This window comes from Petromyzon marinus, chromosome 11 (genome assembly GCF_048934315.1).
Source record: "Petromyzon marinus isolate PM22_M1 ecotype Great Lakes invasive population chromosome 11, UKy_Petmar_22M1.pri1.0, whole genome shotgun sequence".
In the NCBI taxonomy this organism is placed as follows: Eukaryota; Metazoa; Chordata; class Hyperoartia; order Petromyzontiformes; family Petromyzontidae; genus Petromyzon; species Petromyzon marinus.
The window spans coordinates 8663290-8686894 of NC_133677.1; the positions used below are offsets into that span (position 1 = coordinate 8663290).

The 23605-nt window shown below is 47.9% G+C and overlaps 1 protein-coding gene and 1 long non-coding RNA gene across 4 annotated transcripts in view; one reads left to right on the forward strand and one right to left on the reverse strand.

Annotated features, from left to right (window-relative positions):
• LOXL4 (lysyl oxidase like 4) overlaps nt 1–23605 on the forward strand; it is a 76143-nt gene that overhangs the window by 5702 nt on the left and 46836 nt on the right. For 2 of the 3 annotated variants that reach the window (XM_076066356.1, XM_032952105.2), the window contains exons 1-3: nt 664–1036; nt 5864–6039; nt 21881–22098. In XM_076066356.1, coding sequence (XP_075922471.1) covers nt 664–1036; nt 5864–6039; nt 21881–22098 — 767 coding nt within the window. Of the gene's footprint in view, nt 1–584; nt 1037–5863; nt 6040–21880; nt 22099–23605 lie in introns of those variants that run through there. The other variant, XM_032952104.2, reaches the window with a different exon arrangement.
• Nucleotides 190–22771, reverse strand: LOC142924282 (uncharacterized). The gene is made up of 2 exons (XR_012941470.1): nt 22629–22771; nt 190–1240 (listed from the first exon to the last, which is right to left on the reverse strand). It is a non-coding gene; the product is annotated as an uncharacterized LOC142924282 (long non-coding RNA).

The window sequence follows — 23605 nt, forward strand, 5'->3', positions numbered from 1 at the left end:
TAGAACCATCGTAAACAGAACCATGGTCATCAGCCATGACATCTACTCATAGCTGTCAACCCCTTATGAGTGCCTACCTTATTACAGACCAATTCAGACCTTATTGGTCACCCTGTGCCCTTATAAATCCAAACGTTCATCCTACAAGGTCCCATCACAAGGGAGAAACACATACAAATAAACAAAAAATATGTCTCTAAACAATTATATTTTTGCCCGTATTGAAACGGCTGTACGCCGTATGGACCTAAAAACTAAATTTCCCTGTATAAGAATACGGGGTAAACCGCGTGGGTTGACAGGTATGTCCACTGCTGGATGAAGGCCTCCACGAGCCACCGCCGCCTCTCACGATTGCGCCCTGTGACAATCCACGTAGCACGTGCACACAAGCCGCTGTCGTCGCCCCATCTCCCTCGGCGAACATCCTCTCCTCCGTCTGCCCCTTCTGTTCATCGTTAGCCTCGGTCGTCATACAATCATCCCGTCTGGCGATGCGTCCTGCCCAAGGCCCGCTCGATTCCTCCTTCAGGGTCAAATACGGCGCGTGCCTAACTTGCGCGCGCGTGGCTCTCCGCGTGCAGGGACCGCCGCGCGAGCGCCGTCTCACTCGCCCTGCCTCGCACGCCCCTCTCAGCTCGCGGTGCGCCGTCTCCTCCGGCGATGAAACTCCACGCGTCCCGAGCGTGCGCGCCCAAAGTCGCGACGCCGTTGCCGCCGTCGCCGCCGCTGGTGCTGTTGCTGCTGCTGCTGCTGCTTGGAGTCACCGGTTGCTGGGGCCAGGGAGAGGCGGACAACAGCGAGGGCGACGGGAGCACGCCGGGGGTTGACGCGGCCGAGCCCGCCGTGAAGGTCCGGCTCGCCGGACCGACCCGGCGCTTCTTCGAGGGGCGCGTCGAGGTCTACTTCAACGGCGAGTGGGGCACGGTGTGCGACGACGACTTCAACCTGCAGTCGGCCAACGTGGTGTGCCGCGAGCTGGGCTTCACCGGGGCCAACACGTGGGCCCACAGCGCCAAGTTCGGCCAGGGCTCAGGTGAGGCGAGACCGTCACGGCACGCGCCGTGTGTCCCGCCGCTCCTCCGCGGTCGTTGATGGAATTCGGGCGGGTTAAGCCGCGGTTGTCGCCGAGGATTGTTGTGCTCTGCCTTGGGCCTGTGCCAATCACACCACGTGACTGGTTGTGAGCACTGGAGTTCATAACCACCGGCGGTAGGAATCACAGCACAACCTCTGCCCCCTGTAAAAAAACACACACACACACACGCATCTCCAGAGCCATCGTGATGCTCATATGTCTCCCAGCCAGGGCTTAATTTCAGCCGAGTCTGTCTGGATCAGCAACCCAGAAAATATTTATCGACCCAGCACACCACATCGAGTATGGCTGTGGCTATCAGCCACGTGCCACCTCCGGGTCTTCCAGCGACCCCGAAAATTATCCTGTGAGAAATTAGGCCTCGCTCCCATCCTTGTGCAGCGGCTCGAGGTGAGCTCATATTTAGATACTTTTTAATTCAAAATGTTACCGTTTTGTAAGCAAGCCCAACCATTGAACCGAATGATCGATGAGGGGAGGAGCGGTGGTGTAGAGATTCACGCACTCTGCTCTGATCCTGGAAACCTGTATTTTATTCCGGGTCACGGCTAACATCAGTGGCGAGTGATATCTGAGCCGGTCCTGGGGTCCCTCCTTCACCAACCCACACTGACCAGCCCCCCCTTTCTAGGTTTTCCACTTCTGGGACATCCTCATAGTTTTTTTTATATTATTTTTAATTTGTTTTACGATTGTATCACGATCGTACGTGTACAGCCCTTTTGTCAATCCACCGCCAAGTGAGGGCCTCCCAACGCATTTAGAGCTGTGGGGGAGTTGTTCAACCACACCTCGTCATATTGGTCACCGTGGGTTGGTGGAGGTGGGGAACATTGACGTGGGAGCATAGAATGATGGGACAACAACGCAAAGCTGCACTACCCTCTCTTGCTCACCACGTGCCCCCCCCCCCCCTCTGAGCTTATAACAACCTCTCATGGATGCGGAGTCACCCATTCAAGCAATGTCCAGTCTCAACCCTGCTTAGTTTCCGGGATCCGATGAGATCGGGTGCATGCCGAGCCAATTAGTTCACAGGCGCTAATATTTCTACGTCTGAAGCTTTCATGACTGCAAGGATTCATACTCTTTGGTTTAGTGATCGGGCGAATAACTTAGATGACTAAGAACCGTACGTATTACATTTTCTGTTAGGAGATAGATTACGTGGGGGCACATACCATGTTTGACAGCCCTCCACGGCATCCACTGCCTGGGAAGTGTAACACTGGAGAATTTTGCGTGAAAAATGTTTATCATTTTTTTATATATAAACAGGGCGCTTCAAAACAAATGTTAACATTTCTGAGAATTTGCAACAATACCACGTGACATGTGCTGCTGCCTCCGGGCTCTGGAGACCATCTGGAGAAGATTCCAGGCCACGCGTTGACATTGATGACGAACAAGTAGAGACTCTTTCACTTTTTGAAGCTATTAACATACGTTTGTTATCATGTAACAGTGTAATATCCGTTCTTTTCCATTAAAAACGATAGTCCCATGTAAGTGTTAACATTTTTTGAAGCACCCTGTATAAGCACCGAAACACTCATCCGACTGATCCCGAAACTGTGTACAATAATAACAAATAAGTTAATACATAATAAGCCGAGTCTGTTAACTCAACAAAAATCTAAGCAATCTAGCAGCATTTGTTAAATGGGGCCTGGCTGTTTAAATGAGAGGCAACAGCGGTCTGGAGTAGTCCTGCTGAAACAAATGCTGCTGAAAGGCATTGTGGTTCGCAAGGCCCCTCGACACACGGAGAACAAACATACCGGGTATATATTTTATACTTTTTGTGTGGAGAGACACTGCTTTAGTCTTCATTTTATTACGCGCAATTCAACACTTGGGCGCACAATGTGTGAGTGTGCGCAGTGACAGATCCGCCCGAGGAGCACAGAGTAATCTGATTGGAGCGTTCAAAGAACAGAGCTGAGACAGAGCTCGCTCGCAAGCACGGCTCTTCACCATAAACGAATCAAGGTCACCCCCCCCCTCGACCCCCCTTTTGATTTGGCTGGGTCATCGCCACCCAGACCACCGCTTGCTGCACGGTTACTCGTATTATAGCTTTTTTTTTAAAGAAACCTCAACTCCTTTCGTATTGGTCGGGAGTTGATCAGCACCGTGTACACGGCCATGCCGAGGTTGGTGAGTGAGCCAGTGGATGGCTGCAGGATTCACCTGGTGAACATCCTTACAATGCTGTACCAGCGAATGATGTCAGCAGGCCGTGGGTGTAGAACACTGATCTGGGGTCTCAGTGCACACGAGTGTTACGCAAGCAATATTCCTGTGGCGTCCACTTGCTATTTTAGTCCTTGCTGTCAACTCTCAGAACGCATTCCAGACATCGAAAGTAACTGAGGCTGTAACGCATCAATTTCTGCAATGATGATTGATTATAATGAAGCCTCTTGCTGACTCGCTCTCAGCACTTTGCTAACCCTGGTGTATCACTGTCCGATAAAGCACAATGCGATCATGAGGTCAGTTATTCATACACTTCACCCCACTCGTGACGACCACCCTTGCATGTGACATCTCGCAATCGAGAGAGCATTTCTTGCACCAGCCTGACTGCTAAGTGAGACTCGGCGAGTCAAAAGCGATCCAGTTTGCCCGCTTAAACAAATGTTGTTGCAAAGCATGAGTTCAGATGGCCCAGAGGCTGATGGAGATCGTATTAAGATTGGCAGGTGTTATTCGGTCACTGGGTGGTGGAGTTAGTGGAATTATTATCGAGGTGACAGCTATCTGCATGGCAGCAAAGTGCTTATATTCAAGCAGTACAGCAAATAGGTTTCTGACGCAGCTGTGTAGAGTTTGAGTGTGTGTGTGGGGTTTTTTTTCTTCCGGGAAATCCAGCTGACTCCCACACACAAAACACCCTACGTTGCCTACACGTCCCAAGTTCTATAGCAACTCCCTGAGCATGAGTCAGCCGCAGGATTAAATTAGGCCTTACTGGGTTAGACGACAAATTACTGTTGCTGCTGCTGCTGCTGTTGTTTTTTAGACATTCATAAACGAGTATGAAAATATGCGTTCAGTAAAAGAGCCCAAGAGGAAGATGGTGGGGGGGGAGGGGGGGGAGCCCCACTGGTGACTCGAAGTGAAAGGACAAACACGGCCTTGCTTCCTGACCTGGATCAGGGCAGAAGAGAGTTGGTGAACACCGCACCCGTGCACTACAAACACAGAACAGGGTGTGCATTTCACGGTCCACGTATCCAGTGGAGGGCCCTCCCAGTCTCCCGAAGGTCACTCCTCTCTGGGTGGAATCGTTTCAAAACCAGAATCTGAAATAGAACTCACAAGCCGCTACTTGAAAGGCTCGGTAGATAAAAACAAAATGTAAAAAGCTACTCGGGGCTGTTGTATTATTTGCAAGGGTTATGCTGTGATCGTCGAAATCCCACGCGTTTAAAATAACTTTTCGATTATGTCGGTTGTAACAACCAGCGAAACGTCGTACTCGAATTGTAAACGTTGTGGGTTTACTCTCCAACACACCGGTGTCCTCAACTAGCAACTAATTGGCATGTTTTGTTTACTTGAAAGCCCTTACTAATTTACTGTGTCAGGTGGTGGCGGGTTGAATGGAACATTTTTATTTACGCTCCGCGCAGATGTATTAAGTTTAGCGACTGTACTGCTCTTCTATTGTAGCTACTGATTGCAAGTCGCGTAATGAATCGCATGGATAAGTAAGTAATTATCGTGTTCATTAAAGAATGCATATTTATATATAAAAAAAAATAATCAAACTACATTTATACCATATTCTTGGTTCTTTCGGTAAAGTCACGTAGAAGGGAAACAATAAAATAATAAAAATATAAAACAATAAAATTCTCACAACGTTTTGACTGCAACACAAGCAATCATCATCAGGTGTGAAAACCACAGTTTAAAAAGTACTATGATTAGTACTATAACAGCAAAATACGAGAAATTCATGAAACTATAGTTTAAGTATAGATGAACAGATCTGAGAAGTCTTTAAAAAACACACCAACCCCCAACCCCCCGCTACTCCCAGGGTAAGACTGAAAATGTAAACAGCACGAATTAAAGCAAGTCACGCATTGTGGGCCGAATCACAACGCATGAACTCAACGCGAGACTTTCTCAGGAAACCAAAATATCACGTGTATATTTACAACAATTTCTTTTGTGACTTGTCCGTGTAATTGCCGCAAGAAGAGCGGTAATAACGCATTGCCAGCGGCCACAGCAGCGTCGCCTTAGGTAAATTTCTGTGAGGAATACAGATCGACACTGAAGGTCACTCGCGCCCTGCATTTAAACGGTCTGATGCTTCAGGGCTGATCGAGCCCCTCAGATAAAGTAATGCGCTACTTCGCAGGAAGCTCCCTTATCTGATCTGTATACGGCTGCAGTCAGTTGGCAAGCGTTCTGTGCTTGTTCCCATTGTGCAATGGCATTTGGCGGTAGCGTGCGCACGCAATGCGCCTTGTACCCTAATACCCGCCGTCACAGCAGAAGTGTTATGAGAAGATATATCGACTCACGCTCTCTGCTTCTGCTTTTTTGCAACAGCGTCTGAGATTTTGCCGCACGATCGCAGCAAAGGGAGAGAAATCCCAAGCATCGCAATCGTCACCCTGTCGGTCGGCTGCGGTTCTCCAACACATTTTGAGCTGGATCATTTGCTACAAGGATTGCCCCCTCCCCCCCTTCCCTCCCCCTGTGCCCCCTCTCCCCCCCCCTGCCCCCGCCTGTTTCCAGGACCAATTCTGTTGGACAACATTTACTGCAATGGAGAAGAGAGATCACTAATCCAGTGCCAGTCCAATGGCTGGGGAGTCCACGACTGCAAGCACTCGGAGGACGTGAGCGTCATTTGTCTGGAAAAGAGGCTGCCAGGATTCGAGGGCCACGAGGACATCAGCAACTTCGTCGAGGTGCCGGTCGCCGCGTCGCGTGCAGAGCAGTTGTCCTCAACCTCGTGTCGGCTACTTGTACCTTACCCCCTTGTTGAATTTTGTTTCAATCGAGTACCCCCCCCCCCCGCCGCCGCCGCCCGCCCCTACGTACCTGACCCAACATGGTTCTGAGAATTAAATCTGTGAATGAATGAACATCAATATTTTAACTCAATTGTTCATTTTGTGAGGTATCCCTGACTAGCTAGCAACTGCAAGCGAATTCAAATGTATACTAAAACGGACGCTCTGCATGCATCCCGTAATTTATGATAATAGGCCTTACCCTCTCTGGCAATAAAACAGTTGTGTTCAGATGTTAAAACACCACACTGAAACCTTTTGCAAGGAATCGTGTCTGCATTAACCACACAGGGTACTTGTGGTGAACATGAAAACAAAAACACGCTCCCTGCATGATTATTCCTCACGTATGAAATAATTTCACACGTTTAAAAATCGCGTACCCCCTGCGACGTTGCCACGTAAACCCCAGGGGGTCCGCGTCACCCCGGTTCAGTACCGCTGGACTGTAGAGGAACGGTGGCACATTCAGTTGCAGACAACCCTGGACAAAGAGGTGGCTGGGTGAGTGAGATGAGCCGGGACCGGGTTCACAAATCGAGGTTTCAGCACCACCCTTGATAATTATATACCGGTGTTCTCAAGTATAGCCAGTTGGTGGTCCCTGCTTGGTCACAATGACTACAGGAAAGCCATCGTGTTAGGTTTTTTTACTTAATTTAGCAAAAATCAAGACTCACAAAATAATGCTGCCATCGGTTTGACTGCCACACGATAAACATCTTTATGCCAGGGCAAAGGAGAATGAACATTGTCCCTGAGAAGGTACTTAAATAGAGCTCAGAAGCAGTTCTATGATATCAACTTCCGTAGGCTCTTCTCTGGTGCAGGGTGATGCACTGCTCACGGCAATGGTACAAAATTGGCAACCTCTTTATCTCACGATATGGCACCGACAGCCCCTTTGCAATAACAATCGAAATAGACACAAAAAGAGCGAAAAAACCCGTCCATTACGAGGCTCGTACGATGATGACATTTTCCACGCGCCTGCCCAGTGCGATGAGAGTGCCCATCCCACCGTATGCCATGATAGTGTTTGCCTGTGCAGTCCTTCATTGGATAGAACATGAGCAGTGATCTTTTACTCTTTGTTTCCGTATACTGTGCTTACAGATGTGACCTCGCCTGTGCATTTTCATCGAGAGACACGATCACGTGGATGGTCTTGCTGATTTTAAACTACGGCCTTTTCTTACATCTCGGGAAACTATAAACTATTAAACTAAATTATTCTTTATTTTACCAGGTAAAGCCAACTGAGCTATTTTGCTCTTTTTCATAAACGACCAGGCAACAAATGATAGCTCAACGAAGTGGCTTATCACGTGGACATTTATAGGAGTCAAATGCCATAAACGCATGTTTCTAAATGTGGAGGCAAAATCCAGAGGACCCAGAAAAAATCCACACGACCACAGGGCGAGCATGCAAACTCCAAATATACAGCAACAGCAGGCGTCAGGGTCAGGATCGAACTCACAACCTCCTGCATACCAGGCGAGGTCGTTAACATCTCAGCACTGTGGCAGCCTCACAGAGGAAGCCTCACTAAGTCATGACTCTGCCTTCAGGCGGATGCTGCAATGGAATGTTTAGCCGGACACATTAATGATGTCTTTGGCTGTTAGGAAGAAACCAGAGTACCCGGAGGTAAACCCTCGCATACGAGGGGATATCACTCAAACGTTTTGCAGATATCAATTTAACAAGTAGGCTTTCGTGACCAATATTTTCCATTACCTTTTTTACCTGTCCAAGGACGGGTTTACTCTCCAACACACCGGTGTGCTGAAGTAGTAACTAATTGGCATATTTTGTTTACATAACAAACCTTACTAATTGCCTGTGTTGGGTGGTGGCGGGTTTAATGGCAAATTTATATTTACGTTTCATGCAGATGTATTAAGTTTATGACTGTACTCCTCTATCGTGGCCAACGCACAAACCAAGCCTACGACGCTTGGTTTTCCTCGACTGTGTTACATTCAAGTACGAACCGGGCTCAGCGCCTGCTCGGCTCACGAGCACTGATAGAAATCGGGTGCATTCGTGGTGATTTGCTTTTTGGCTAAACGACAAGCGTTCCCAGTAGAGCACGTTGTGTACTGTAACTGTGTTTGTAAGATGAAAAGTACCAGCACGCATGCTAGCACGGCAGCGAGTAGGTAGCCATTTGCGGTGGACCCAGCAAAATGCAACAGGCCCTGTGCTGAGTGCGGCAGCTGCTAATGATGGCCCAACTGCCACAATGATGGCCCAACTGCCACAATGATGGCCCAACTGCCACAATGATGGCCCAACTGCCACAATGATGGCCCAACTGCCACAATGATGGCCTGTGCCCAACTGCCACAATGATGGCCTGTGCCCAAATGCCACAATGGGGAGGTGGCAAGCGAAGGGGTGAAAGGATGTTCCCCAACGACCGTTTGCTTTCTCAGAAGCCGAGGTAACGCAGAGCTTATCAATGACAAGCTTGGGCCCCCATAGCCTTTTTCCCTTTCCATCGCATTGAAATGATGGGAGCTTTTTTCTTTATTTGGATGACCTGCCTTAACCCCTCCGTGTCTTTTGTCCTTTGTTGTGCAAAGGCACCTGGGATAGCCCTGAGAGCAAAGCAGCAGCATTCTTCAAATATCCTCACCAAACATGCGCGTAGACGCGAAACACTGCAGGCTTCGGCTCAGAAATCTGGTGTTGGCCTCGAATTGTGACCTGTGCCTAAAAATCCAATTATTGGACTCTAATTGGAACGACCTCATGGGAAACAAACGTAGGCTGCTGGCGTCTTTTGAGAAAGAGAAAAAAAGTTGGCCCTGGCTGGTTTTAAATCACATCCCTTCAATTTTTGTAAGAGTATAGAAGATCAGACACCCAGCCTGAAATTGTTCCCTGTTTTTGCTGACCATTATAAAGTTGGAGATTAACTAATTATTTTGTTTAAACATTTTTTTAAAGATGTAGGTGCAGCCCTGAAATTGCTTTCTCACCACTGCTGATGGACGGGCCTCTACTCGAGGGAGCTCTTGAGAGCCCCTCTAGAGGGTATTTGACCCCCTTGTCCATGCTGGTAAGGCATCTACTGGACAACTGTGAAAATGGGCTCAAGTCTGCATTCACCACACGTACTTGTGGTAAACATGCAAACAAATATGCTCTGATAATATACGCATTGTCTTTGAAACTGATTGGCCTACACCAGAGAGAGCAAGGGTAAAACCTATTCCTTTATTCTTTGGTTCTTTCGGTAAAGTCACGTGGTAATTGTTCTCTCTGCGTGACTTTACCGAAAGAACCAAAAAATATGAATTCCTGCAGTCACGAAAGTTTTAAGTCAATATTTAAGGGTAAAACCTATTCTTATTATTTCATACTTTGATACTGGCAAAAAAGGTCCCATTATAGAGCTTCATAGCTTCTCGGATTCCTCCTCCGGTCTAAAATAAAGATGTTTGAAGAGGTGGGATTGCCCACAATGTACCCGACACCACAGCCACAACAGAGGCACAGCAGCAATTCATTCGGCCTCGCCCGAAGCCGTCGCATGGCTTTCAAACTTGGGCGTGGATCTTCACGTTGCTATTCACGAAGCCATAACACGAGCAAAATCCCAGACCTGCCGATCGACTACCTGTGTTGTACCAATGTATCCTGCTGGGTGGACATTGAATAGCTCCAGCAACCGGAGGCTATTGCACTTTTAAAGCTAAATTGAAAACTCATTTCTTTAGAACTACTTTTTGTGTTTGGTTAGTTGTCCTTTCCCCAGCACCTCCAATTAGCACGGTTGGCTACGTATGGTGTGAAAGAAGTTCAACATACCGTGCATACATACATACATACAGGGGGGATTTAAGAAACTTTAACGGTTGTTTCCACTGCCACGCTGGGAGTTGGGATCGAACCGGTGACCTCTGTGACTGCACATGGAGTGCTCACTGACCATCGCACCGCAGTAGCAGCATCCACAATTATTCCGTAAAATATTCCATTTTAAGACTGGCTTTTTGTTGTTGTCGATACTTGCCGAGTGGCAGTGGTAATAGTGGCAAGGCTTAGGGTTGTTCTTTTTTCTGTACTATTCACGTGAACATTTCGTGTGAACGCTGCTCTCTCGTGCACCCTGCCCCTTAGTTCTACTGTACACTGCGTCTTTGTGCCAAGCAGGGGTGGTGGTGCTGTATCTACCGCCCAGGATCCCGAGTTGATTCATTCGGTTTTGTCGTCCGTTCTAAAGTTCACATGGTGCGTCAGTTACGGTTCACCATAGTCTTTGCAAAACAAAGCAATGCCATTGCAATGTCGGGACATTCTGCTCCAATTAGCAAACAGGAGTCTAGTGAGTAAGTTTAAATGCAGCGCAGACCCAGACGTGTAAACCTACGTGTTTTCATACTTGCATGAATCATACGTCTGTAAAATCCGTATATTGGCACACATTGTGTTCTATAGTGTCCGTCACATAGTGCACCTACAGAATATTCGGAACTACGGTACGACTATCCTTGTGTGGCGATACAACACAATTTGGATTCATACAACATTTAAATGAGACCGCATAGCTTCAACAGAAAAGCCTTGGTTGCTGTAGCGGAGAGAGTGCGTGGAGGCGAGTAGAGTGAGACCAGAGGGGGGAGGGTTTTATGTGAGCGTTCAGAAATTCAGAACCTATTGGGGAAGCAGCATTCTGCAGTGTTGGTGCATTGCAGTGTGCAGCTGTGGCCAGGCCACTGAATTCAACAAGGCCAACCCTCTACGCATTTAGCGCCAGTGCCCACAATAACAAAAATAATAATTTACAGCCGTTTGCCCAGTCCGCTGATGGATGATGCCTCCCCCATACCGTATCGGTCATGGGTGCTGTTTAACCATATTTCACCACGTTGGTCAGTGCGGGTTGGTGAAGGGAGGTGCCCAGGACTGCTTCAGTTATCACAAGCGTGGTGCACTAACCCTCTGCGTCTACCGCTGCACTACCACAGAAGCATTGCTGTTAAAACAAAATCTGCCAATTTGGCTCCAATTAACAAACGGGGATGTTATTCGACGGTGGACACAGAAGTACAACCCTGGAGCGCGAAACCATTCAAATCTAAAGGCACCCGGCTCTACGGCCACCCTCCTAAGTCTCCCACTCTGCTCATTCTCTCCATTTTTCTCATTGAGTGGCCCTGACGCTGGCACCGAGAGCTCTGGCAATTCGCCTGGTGTCATGTGGGTGTCGGAGTTTCCGCGTCGGATTTAGACTCTGGGCTTTGATGATGTCACTTAACTCGATACTAAACAAACAGCCTCCATGTGTTTGAGATTCCGTGCGCGCACTGCTGTGAGGCCTCCGCTACAGCCCGCGTGTTTTTTTTTTACCAAGAATATGCTGCAAAGGTCAAAGGTGCCACGCGCAAATTCCACGGCAGCCATCAATCGCTGATGCCCGGTGGAACGCTGACGCTGTCTCCAGCCTGGGGGACGTCGGTGCGGAGGTCTTCAGTGAAGGGTAGCAGACTGTGTTTGTACAAACGCAACTTTCCCCATTGGGATTGGCAGTGAGTTCCAGAGATCTAATCTGTAATCTGAAGGGCGGGAAGGTGGGTTGGGGGCGGGGGAAGGTGGGGGGGGGGAAGGTTGTGGGGGGGGGAAGAGAATATTTGTTTATATTTGGGGAAGCAGCGTTCAGTCCGACGTGCACTGAGAAAGTCCGCGGTGGGGTGTTCGTGGAGCGGCAGAAGCGGAAAGGAAGAGAAGCTGAAATGTGAATGCGCGAATTGTGGCCCGTCTGTGCCGGGGGAGAATTCGCCAGGAGATGCACTGTTCTGTCATCTGAAGTCTGCTGGAAATACCGCAAATAATAAATTCCAGTGGGATTATTGCGCTCATGCGCAATGTGTTACCCATAGACTTGTTCTGGTGTTGTTCTTGGGCTTTTTTTTAAATGACAGTGCCTTGTTACAATTGTTTTTTGTAACGAGTCCGATGGCCACACTGTACAATGTGGAGTCGGGGTAGCACACGCCTGTGGAGTGGTTTGCGCTCCACTGCACCACAAACCCCCAGTGACCTGAGCTCGATTTCCGCCCTCGGCTACCGTCACTGGCGGGCGACATCTGCACCGGCCCTGGGCCACTACCCCGTTCAGCAACCTGCACTGACCAGCTTGGAGAAGTATGGCCAAACAAATCCCACACCTGACACGGCACGGAAAAGTCTTCATCTATTCGTGGATTGGCAAATGGGCTGTAAATTATAGAAGAAAGATGGGCACGCTGGGTGGATGCATAATGCTATTTGCTGGATTAAAAAGTTCACAAGTGATTTCTGCTTGTAGGCGCTTGGGTAGGTGCTCACCGCCTGTGCAGTGGTAGAATTCCACATTCCTATGGCGGTAAATTATATATTTTAAAAAACCCTGGATGTACCAGTGCTCGCGTGCGTTAGATGCTGCTCAAGGACACGGAGTGGTGGGTGTCTCACCTTATAAGAGGACACTGCTATAGGCGCGCCAGTATACTGGTATCGCTATCAGATCGCTTGGCAGCCCCTCATGAATGAATGGACCTGGCTGGGAAGTGATAAGGCAGCTGTGTGACCCATCGTGAACAGTGAAACTGAATCCCTGTGGAAAACAAAAAATATTTTAAAAATATGAATAATGTAGATGCACGGAGTGAATGTTGTGCTGGCTGAGTGACACTACGGAGGAGTGACCCAATCGCAGTTGGATGGTTGGGAGTTCAAATCCTAGTCAGAGGTCAACTGAAGCCCATCATACTTCTGGAGTTGACAAATTGGGTACCCCTATATGGAAAGAAAGATGTTAGACGCCTGCAAAGTTTATAGATGCGGGTGCATGTGGCGTCAAATGTAGAACGTCAGTTGGACCGAAAGACAGAGTATAGAGGAAGTTCTAAAGTGGAGTAAGGGTTCAGTTCATTTTCAGTTCAGTTCATTTATTTGGTATAGCCCTGTGAGCGATTCGGCTCTTGACTCGGGTGCAACCACAACAAACAAAAACATGAACAAGAAAACATCTTAAAGTGACTACGCGCAACAGAAAAATCCAGGAAAAAAAACAGCAAAGTCTTCCAGAAAAAAACACCGTATATCAACGCTGTGTGCAAAAATCCCAGTGGGATGCAAGTAAAACAATAACAACCATAAGACAATTTAGATTACAGTTACCAGTCTAACTCTGTGTACTACAACAAACAAATATGGCTAAAACAGAACCTTTTCGAAATCACCAAAATAAAGCTCTAAAAACAATGTAACAGTGATCACAGGAACTGTAATTTCAAATTTAACAATAAACTATATACGTGACATGTACGACCAAATTTTGCAGCCATAGCATCATGAGATGAGTATTACGACCAACGAAGGCGGCGTCTTTGAATGGACAAGCAGCACCTTGCACACCATTGGGTGGGAAGAGAAGTCTGACTGAAACAATTCAGAGAAGGCAACATATTGCAATTGGGAGCACTGTCCTCGGGGAAGGTTTGCTGAAGGAAGCTCAGGAAGGAAGAATGTGGGAGAAAAGACAAGCAGTAGAAGAAGCAAGACACATGCCCGATGAGTTTAAGAAAGAGCGACTGAGTTATAAAACGATGAAGAAAAAACAGCATCGTGAAGGATGAAGGAAACGTGAACTAAAAACGTTGCCACTAGGCACAGACCTCAAGATGAAGATGTGGAAAAGTCAACAGTGATTGTCCAATGGACTGGCCTCTGCCAGAGGAATGTGACATTTCCATTCGTTGCTCAAGCCCACCATCAGAGATGAGCTCTGCCAAAACTGATGTTGGAGTTCAGGGCCACGCTTGCTTTTCTCAATGAACATGGTGCACGTTTCCAGGGCCATTTAAGGATTTGTGGAGTTCCAGAGCTAAAATGTCAGACGAGGACTCCTCCTAGGCCCCCGCAACCTTTGTTGAGGCCCCTTCCCGATCTGAGGGCTAGAGCAAACTGCCCCACCTTGTACCCCCACCTCTACAGCTGGCCCACCTTGTACCCCCACCTCTACAGCTGGCCCACCTTGTACCCCCACCTCTACAGCTGGCCCACCTTGTACCCCCACCTCTACAGCTGGCCCACCTTGTACCCCCACCTCTACAGCCCTGCGTATTGTCGCATGGATGCGCAATTGGAAACGGAAACAGATGTCAGCTGTTTATAGTCGATGTCCTCTTCGCAAATAATACGTGGCCTCCGGAGGTCAGGCTTCCATTGCTTTTGCTCAGCCAAACGCGCAATGGAACAGCTTTAAATGTTAACATTTAGTTGCTTGTTTCCTGCTATATTTCAATTGCGCCACTGGCATCCTATCACGGGCCACAGAATCAATTCAGAGATCTCACAGAACACTGTTCTCGGTGTATCCGTGAACGGCTGTGGAAGAGGTGTTTTTTTTCTCTCGCAGACTTATCCCGAAAATCCCTTCCAGTTCCCCTTTTTGTCCTGAACACAGTAGGCATTGACTACGAGTTTATTTGTCACATGACAGTCAAATCAATATTTGAAAATGACATATCTTGGAATTTTGCTAAATTAAGTGCAACACTGCATTTGATATGATGGAGCGGGTAATTTTGTTCAGACTTTGGTGACTGGGGATAAGACCGTCAATTCACGATGCTGGAGAACCAGATCTAACCACGGATGCCTGACATCTGGATTCCCATTCAGGATCTCAGCGCAGCTAGTTCAAGGCTCTGAACCTAGAGCCACATGGCCACCTGTAATGTGTAACTTTAAAACCCAGTCGCTTGACCTGTGACCTTTTCTATGTGCTCAGATTATTTGCATATCTTCCGTGGCAAGGCACAGAAGGGCTACAAACTGATGCATTGTACCTCTACCCTATTATGTATTATACTGACTGCCACAGTGGTGGAAGATCAGTGCAAAATAACTCTAATGGTGCCACATGACAGGAAACAGCTTCACCCATCGTGACCAATATTGGCAAGATTTATATTATGCAGATGCCATGCGGTGCCGTTTAAAATAACTTTCTTAAAGACACAAACAACTCTGCCTCTTATCATTCATTTCAACATATGAAGGATAATGGGAGAATAATTTTCAAGACATTTGTAGCATAGTGTTGTGGGTCCAATATGTGGTATTACCGACAGGAAACAATAAACGGTTTGATGTATTACTTGCTAAATACCCAAAAGTCTTGCTTTTCTGAAATATCCATAATTTATAGTATCCACGATTGTTTAAAAAAAAAAAACCTACAGCAGAAAGAAATAAGATAAAAAGCACAGATCATATTTGATGCATTCTGTGGTGCAACGCACTGCAATGGCAAAGCACATGTTGCTAAAGAGACATGGCAGGGAAAGCAGAGCTCCAGGTTTGCCAAAAGTTAGCCACGTGGAAGCAAACGGGGCCAAGTGGACTTCAAAACCATCGGAATCTGTCCTGCATTAACGACAACCAGTGGCATCCATTCAGCCACGTTCAGAGCACATGATGTGAGATTTTTTTTGTATACGACTTGTGGCGCAGTATTTATCGTAGCTATGAAGCAGAGCAAATAAAAAAACATTTATTGTTAGGCCGTTGTATACAAAATGTTCAAAACGTACCATTAGACATGTATATATATTTTAATGACTGATAACATTGAAGAATAATAGTTTCATAAGGTGACCAGGTGGCTAATTAGTCAGAGCAATGAGCTGACACCACTACGATCATCAGGTTGAATATGGGTTCCGACCGCCTGCGATTAAATCGGATTCTCAAGCGTAAGAAGTCGATTGTCTCAGCTTGGTCATCATGACTGCACACACATATGCCCGTCATATTCAATGTTACACGGAAGCTGGCTCTAAGTTTCAGCCCTGAGAGTTAAAAATATCAGTTTCACTGCCGTGCGACAAATATGACTTCGTAGAAGGATAGGCGGGAAAGCTGACCCCGAGTGTGGCTATGATGTCACTTGAACAGATTTCAGAAGGAGTTCTGTAACATCTGCTTCCGTAGAATATTCTGCTCTGTGAGAATTCACAATAGCTTTTTCATATAATTAGATAATTCCACTCTAACAATGGAGATAGATCATGGGACCTCCTTTGCCAGTATCAAAATATGAGAATAGGTTTTCCCCTTTTTTTCTGGCAACAAAACAGGTGTTAAGATGTTAAAACACCAAACTGAAACCTTTTACAAGGAATCATGTCTGCATTAACCACATATACGTGTGGTTAGAATGCAAACAAAAAACATACTCTGATAGTACAGTATATGCATTGTCTTTGAAACTGATTGGTCCACACCAGAGACAGCTTTCATTCGAGCCTCATCTCAAAACGTTGTTAGAACAGAGGACGCCAAAAGACCAAAAGACCAGACCATGGTGGAGCCCAATAAATATATATTTTCCCCACTGCAAATTCCAAGCTTCTTCCACGCAGTAGTCTCTCCGCGCCAGCTTTAAACCCAAAGGCGCAGAGTAAATAAATAAATAAACATCGGTGCAACATTCCCCCGACTCGCTGACGGCGAAGCTGCCTAGCATCAGGGTCCATCGTGTCTGCTTTACGAGGTTCGCTGATTTGGCTTCAGTCTTTAGCGCTATGCAGGTCGCCACAAAGGCAGGTGCAGGACACGATGCAGGCGCCCTTTTCACCTTGTCACGTGCCACTGTAGGCCACTTGACAGTACTTGCACGTCCACTCGGGTTTAACATTTTACGTGCAACTATACTGTATATTTTTGAATGGCCATTTAACAATGCATAGATTCATCAATTAAAATCAATTCTTACATGCAGGATACATGCATTGAGTTGCGTGTCTGCGCGAGGTAACATTTATGTTTGTATGACTTACCCAAGCAATAAAGGATGATATGCAAAAGTTATATGGCAGGATATGGAGTGGACAAAATAATACAAGTGAGACAAAAATTATACAAATAAGATTAGATCCTTGAATCGAATTGTGATCCCAAATTGTGCCATTTGGAGGGGGTGAGTTGAAACATGTCTCTAAATACAACTATCACATTGCATGCTCGTGGCTTATTTACTTATGCAAGGATGCTTTGAGATGTCCTGGCATTTAAGCACTCAAAAATACGAATCCTTATTCATCTGTTCATTCGGATGTAGAATAATAAATAATGTGCTGGCCTTTATTAAGCCACTGCTGGATAAAGGCTTTCCCACGTTGTGTCGTTCATGGGGGTTGTTTGACCATACTTCACCACGCTGGTCAGTGCTGGTTAGTGAAGGGGGCATCAAGGGACCCGTTGAGATGTCACGTGAGCCATGGCTGGGAATCAAACTCAGGTTGCCAGGTTCATGGCGCAATGCACCACTGCGCCATCATTGAGAGTGTTTAACTGCTGCTACTGTATGCAGTTACACTTTGGTTGAGTCAATACGGTCAATTCACATATTTGAAACTGAGACCCTAAAAGTATGCACACGCTCACAAACAACACTTTCTTTTTCATTATAGCCTCTCCCATTAATGCAGTTACTACAGCGGTGATCCAAATGAGTAACTCACACCCACAATAGGAATGTGGAATTTCCGCCAATGCCTTATAACAGCAAACGAACGCTGTCGTGTACTCATTTGAGATATTAAGCACTTCACTTTGTTTTTACTGTATTTTTATTATTATCCTAATCTTGGGCAGTTGCATCGTGTGGCTGGCATGGGCCCTGGTGTAAATAATTAAATGGGGGCCCCTGTCCAATTTCCCCCCGCTCTTTGTAGTTCAGGGTATGAGCCCCCTTGGCTTGTGTGCCCTGGTGCAGTGGCACCGCCTGCACACTTGCTAGCTACCCCACTGACCATGGGGAAGGAGCAGAGGTGTAGTGGTTTGCGTCCTGCGCTATAAACCCAACGGAATAAGTTTGATTCCGGGTCATGGCCAACATCGGTGGCGAAGTGATATTTGAGCTTCCCCTTTCACTAACTACTGGACATCTGCGAAAATGAGCTTTATAGCTCATCGGATTCCTCCAGTATAAATATTCTGGTTGTGAACCCGCACTGAGCAGCATGATGAAGTATGGTCAAACAACCGCCGTGACCAACACGGCATGTGGGAACCTTCATCCAGGAGTGAATTGACAACGGACTGTTAATTATTGTGACTATTTTGACCCATGTTTCTTTCGATTTAAAATAAGCCTTAAATGTTTAGTTGGAAAAAAAAGGATTCAGTGGCTTGCTCTTAAATCTTCGTTGAACTTATGAACACGTATTTAACATTAGGAAGTCATATGAACATAAATAGTGCAATATATATTGTGACATCCGGTAATGAAACCCAGGGGCTCCTAGTTACCGGATGAATGTGTTCCATAAATACGAATAAAATCAGGGCTTGCATTTCACTCTCTTGATGGACTATACAACTGCTCTGTCTTATTCCTAGAGATGTTAATCACGTGATTTTTTTAAAATATATACAGTGTATTTATATATGTGTGTGTGTAAAGGGCTGGTCTCTGACGATTCTTTGACATATGGATTGAAGTTTGCTTATCTTGACACGCGGCCAGTTTACCAGTCTTGGCCTTTGAACGAATGCAATTACCACTTAAGCCGGCTGCGTGAGAGTTATGCAAGCGGAATTATGAAATAAAATAAATTCCAACCCCGTTTCCTAAAAGGCTACCCCCGCTGGTACGCGTTAAAGAAACTTTCAAACGCCGCTCCGGACTGTGGTTTGCTTGATTCAGAAATAAACGGCCCGGTTGTGTGGAGTCGGCGTTCGGCATAACCCGCCGCGTGCAGGCGGGGAATTAGATGCCTCGCCCATTTTTGCGTTTCGAACCCCTTGATAGCAGACGCTCTGCCGTGCGAGACTTTCCGTCTTAATTGGGGCCCCCTTTATTTTTCTACTTGTACGCAACAAAATAAACAAGTGGAAACGCGGTCGCAAATCCCTTCACTGTTGTTACTCGTTTCTATCAAAGGTAGTGTCGGTCAATCAAATGTCGCGAGCCGAACAGTCCCCGTGTCTGTGTATGCGTCGCGATTGACAGTCGCGAGAAAACAGCTGTGCAGGTTCCCTCTGCAGCCTAAAACAAATGGAAAAGTGTTTTTACTGCACAGTTGCTCTGTTTCAGAATACCGTATTCAAATTCAACGGCAATTTTGACTCAGTTCATGGCGTTTTAGGTTATCTCTTTGGAAGGTTACAATGTAGGTATTTATCACTACAAGTTTAGCATTGTTTAGCATGGTTATTTGCTCCATTTGTTTCCTGTACATCATTCGTCCCGTAATTTTTTTTCCCTAAAATGTTCCCCTTCAGCTCACCTAAACCTATCTCAAAATCACCCAGAACACACCCGATATTGTCAGATCTCAGAAGCTAAGCAGGTGGAAGCCTGGAAATTGCTTGGAACAGGCGACCAGCAATCAGAACATAGGTGTTATAGGCTGTTGCGGTGCTATCTTTTCAGAGGAGATCAGTCCAGCAAAAGCCATGAGCGTACAGTACTATTGTCCAAATATTCCACGCTGCCCACCTTCACCAGCCCGCGCTGACCAGCGTGGTGAAGTATGATTAAATAACCCCCACGAACCGCTATAGTGTGGGAGAGCCTCTCATCCAGCAGTGGATTGACAAAGGGGCTCTTCATGTACATGCCACCTAATATACCTTCGCGACAAATTACACCGGTTAAAGTTCATGAATGCTGGAGGTTCACTGCACTCCCGAGTCGTTAAAAAAATTGTGAACATTTATGGGAAGGCCAGAGATACAATCTTCCGATGTCTCACTCATGCAGTGAATACAGAGAACATTCCCTGGTGGCTGGCGGGGGGTTGGAGGATGGATATATCAGCTGTGAACCACGCAGACAACCAAACAAAAAAAAACCCGCTTGCCCCTGGGATATGTCTGGCAAAGTCTCCCATTAATCACTCTGGGACTGTCACGGGGCTTTGCTGCTGACACTGCTGAGGGGTGACACGTTGTCAGTTGAAATTGTGCACGGCATGTTCCATATATCCTTGAGGTTATTGTCGTGGTGGTGAAGAGTTGGTGTACTGGTTAGCGCACCCGACTATAAAAGCCGTGACCTGAATGTGATTCCCGGCCAGAGCGAGCGATATCCGAATCAGTTCTCTACAACACCATCACTAACCCACGCTCACCAGCATGGCGAAGTGTGGTCAAACAACCCCAATGACTGACACGGTTGGCTACGTACGGTGCAAAAGAAGTTCAACATACATACATACATAGGGCATGACAAGTTCCTCATCCAGCAGTGGATTGATGAGCTGTACGCATCGTTGTATTCGGTAAAGGAGCAGTCCTGCAAATCCTTGCTCACTCCTCTCATGGCAAACCGGCCTCCGCTCGAGGGGGCTCCGGAGAGAGCTCTCTCTGGAGAGTATTTTTGGCCTACTCATCCACACTGACCGGATATCTTGGGAGAGATGGGAGTACCCACGCTTTACCCCACCACGTGCCACCTCTGCCACCCGATTTACCAGCAGTGTGCCCATGTAGACTGATGGACAGAGACGGCGCCATCGGCGGCGGGGGATTAATTTCCCCATTGCTTCAACTGCCACGCCGCAGGGGATCGAACGCGCGACCTCTGGAGTTCAAGTCCAGTTGGTAACTGTCACACCGAGGCGTAACCCGAATGCCATTCTGTGTTCCTATCCGCGAAGTTATCCTCGCCCATGAGGTGCGCGCACGATCGGTTTTTATTCTTTGCCCGTTTGCGGTTCTGTGGCTTCTTGGGCAGGAAGCCTCTGAGTTGTGGTGAAATCGAAGGCTGTGAAATTTAATCGTGAAATTGGAGACAGACTTTATTTGCTCTGTGATTTATACTTCACGGCCAAACTGCAGCGTGCGGACAAAATGTGTTCATATTTACCAGACCGTCAAACAGTGACCTCTTCACAGTCGCTTGCGTTTGTATCTGTTTACAAATGTAGGTTGCTTGTTTAATAGCTGCTTAAAACAAACACATAGAACCTCAAATTATTTAGCAATTTTTGGTAGCAGTTTAAAAAGTGTCCATTCGTTTGGCCAAAGTGGCTACGGTTTTATTCCATCCAGCCTCCAGCTATGCGCACAGAGAAGTAGTTTTAAAACTTTCCATTTGTCAAGCGCGTTCGGGGGTGGAACGATCAAATTACTCATTCGATTAAACGTATCTCCCTCGGCTCGCGATGCACGCATAGAGCCAAACGCACACATCGTGAACAGGAGCTACACGTGCCGGGAGCTTCTTCATGAACAACAGAGTCGACAACGACGCCGGGCACCGCATCGAGGAGTCGCGCAGCACGACTGCCAAGCCCAACGGAAATTGAATTGATCTCGTCCATGTGGCGAGATGTTAACTACCTCGCCTGGTATACAGGAGGTCGTGGGTTCGATCCCGACCCTGACGCTTGCTGTATATTTGGAGTCTGCACGTTCTCCCCGTGGTCGTGTGGATTTTTCTCCAGGCCCTCCGGTTTTTCCCTCCACATTTAGAATCAACGTGCGTTTAGAGGAACCGGATGCTCAAATGTCCACAAGATAAGCCACTTCGGTGAGCCATCATGTGTGATAGCCAGGCTGCTTCTAAATAAGAGCTACATAGCTCAGTGGGCCTTTCCTGGGAAAATAAAAAAAATTGTTTTAGTGTAATCGCTCATCGCCGTGTCACCTGCCCCTCTTTCCCAATCCCTCTCTCCTCCTCCTCCTCCTCCTCGCCGTCGTCGTCATCCCGTGGCAGATGCTGCCGAGCGAGAGGCTCTTCACGGAGGTACGCCTCAAGCCCGTGCTGAGGAAGGGGGCGAAGCGGGTGCCAGTCACCGAGGGCGTGGTGGAGGTGAAGCACGGTGGGCGGTGGAGCCGCGTGTGTGACGCCGGCTGGGCCGAGGAGGAGGCGCGCGTCGTGTGCGGCATGCTGGGCTTCCCGAGCCACCGCGTCTTCGACGCGCAGCCCTACCGGTGAGGCAATACTGGCGACGCAGGCGACGCGGGCGGTGCGGGCGGTGCGGGCGGTGTGGGTGGCATGGATGGCGTGGGTGGTACGGGTGGCATGGATGGCGTGAGTGGCATGGGTGGGTGGGTGGGATAGGTGGTGTGGGTGGCGTGGGTGGCGTGGGTGGTACGGGTGGCATGGATGGCGTGAGTGGCATGGGTGGGTGGGATGGGTGGGGTGGGTGGCGTGGGTGGTACGGGTGGCATGGATGACGTGAGTGGCATGGGTGGGGTGGGTGGGATGGGTGGTGTGGGCTGTGCGGGCGACGACAGCGCAAGGGGAGAGCAGTGATACAAGCGAACGGTGTCCACCCGTGCCAGCGGCCGCCCTGGTTAATCCCGCGAGTGAATTGACCACAGCTTTACGCAGTCGGCTTCACAGTGGACGCCACAACGTTATTCGCAGATGCTGTGTGTTGCGGCGTCACGGTCCAAATGTACAAAATTTTATAAACTGTTGTTTACTGCTTTGAGGAAAAACCAAAGAGCAACATCACCTTCTGCTGGCAAACGAATGCTCAGTTGCAGTCCGGTACTGCATACGCCTTGTGTTGCACAGGGACAGCTGCCGCTGGCGGTCCCCTTGGCTAAACCGCAGCAGGGCAGTGAAATGGTGAAGATGTGAGACACGTAAACGCTTGAGTCGATAACGGCATCCAGATCCTATGGACAGAATTACCGCGAAGCACGCGTCAGTGTTCCATTGTAGGCCATGTCAAAAAAATACAAAATGCGAAAATTTAAAATATGCAATGCCCCACGCGGACGGCCCTTTGTCGCCTCAGCCGGGGGGGGGGGTCAAAGACAGTCGGCCCAATCGGCAAACTCGGCGAGGCGTACGGTTCGCCCTGTGGAGTCCCGTGCCACTCGGCCGTTCGGCGTTTACGACGCCGTTGACCCGAGCCCACGCCGGCCACCGCTCCTGGGACAAAGAGCGGTCCTGGCGAGGGCCGTGTGGGTGGTCGAGGTCACGGTCAATTGAATGTCGAGGTCGCGTAGCTCCACAGCGGTACGGGACGCTGCAGCTTTGCCTTGCGTTTTGCGCAAGTGCAGGCATGGCCGTGTGTTTGTTCAAACAACTGCAATGGTCGAAACTTATCCCAGAGTTTGGCTGCTTGATCACACGCTGTTATGATTGAAGGGCTAAAAAAATGTTTATTAAAATTTAAACGGACTTCTGTCTGCTTATTTTATGCTGGAGATTCACGAGTCGAGTGCTGCTGTTAGGGCGCTTGACTCAGACTCGAAAGGGCATGAGGAGGGCATGAGTCGGTGGGTCAGGAGTGAACTCAGCCTGTCGTCTTTCCCGGAGTCGATAAACAGCAGCTTTCGTGCTGAAGGGCTGAATGCTTGCATAGGAATGTAGAGTTTCTATCACTGACCGAGGGATGTCACTCGAGGTGAGCACGAAGCCCGATGCTCGTTTGAGCACAGAAGTAGTCTGACGCGAGAGCACAGCTGGGATCGTTCTGGT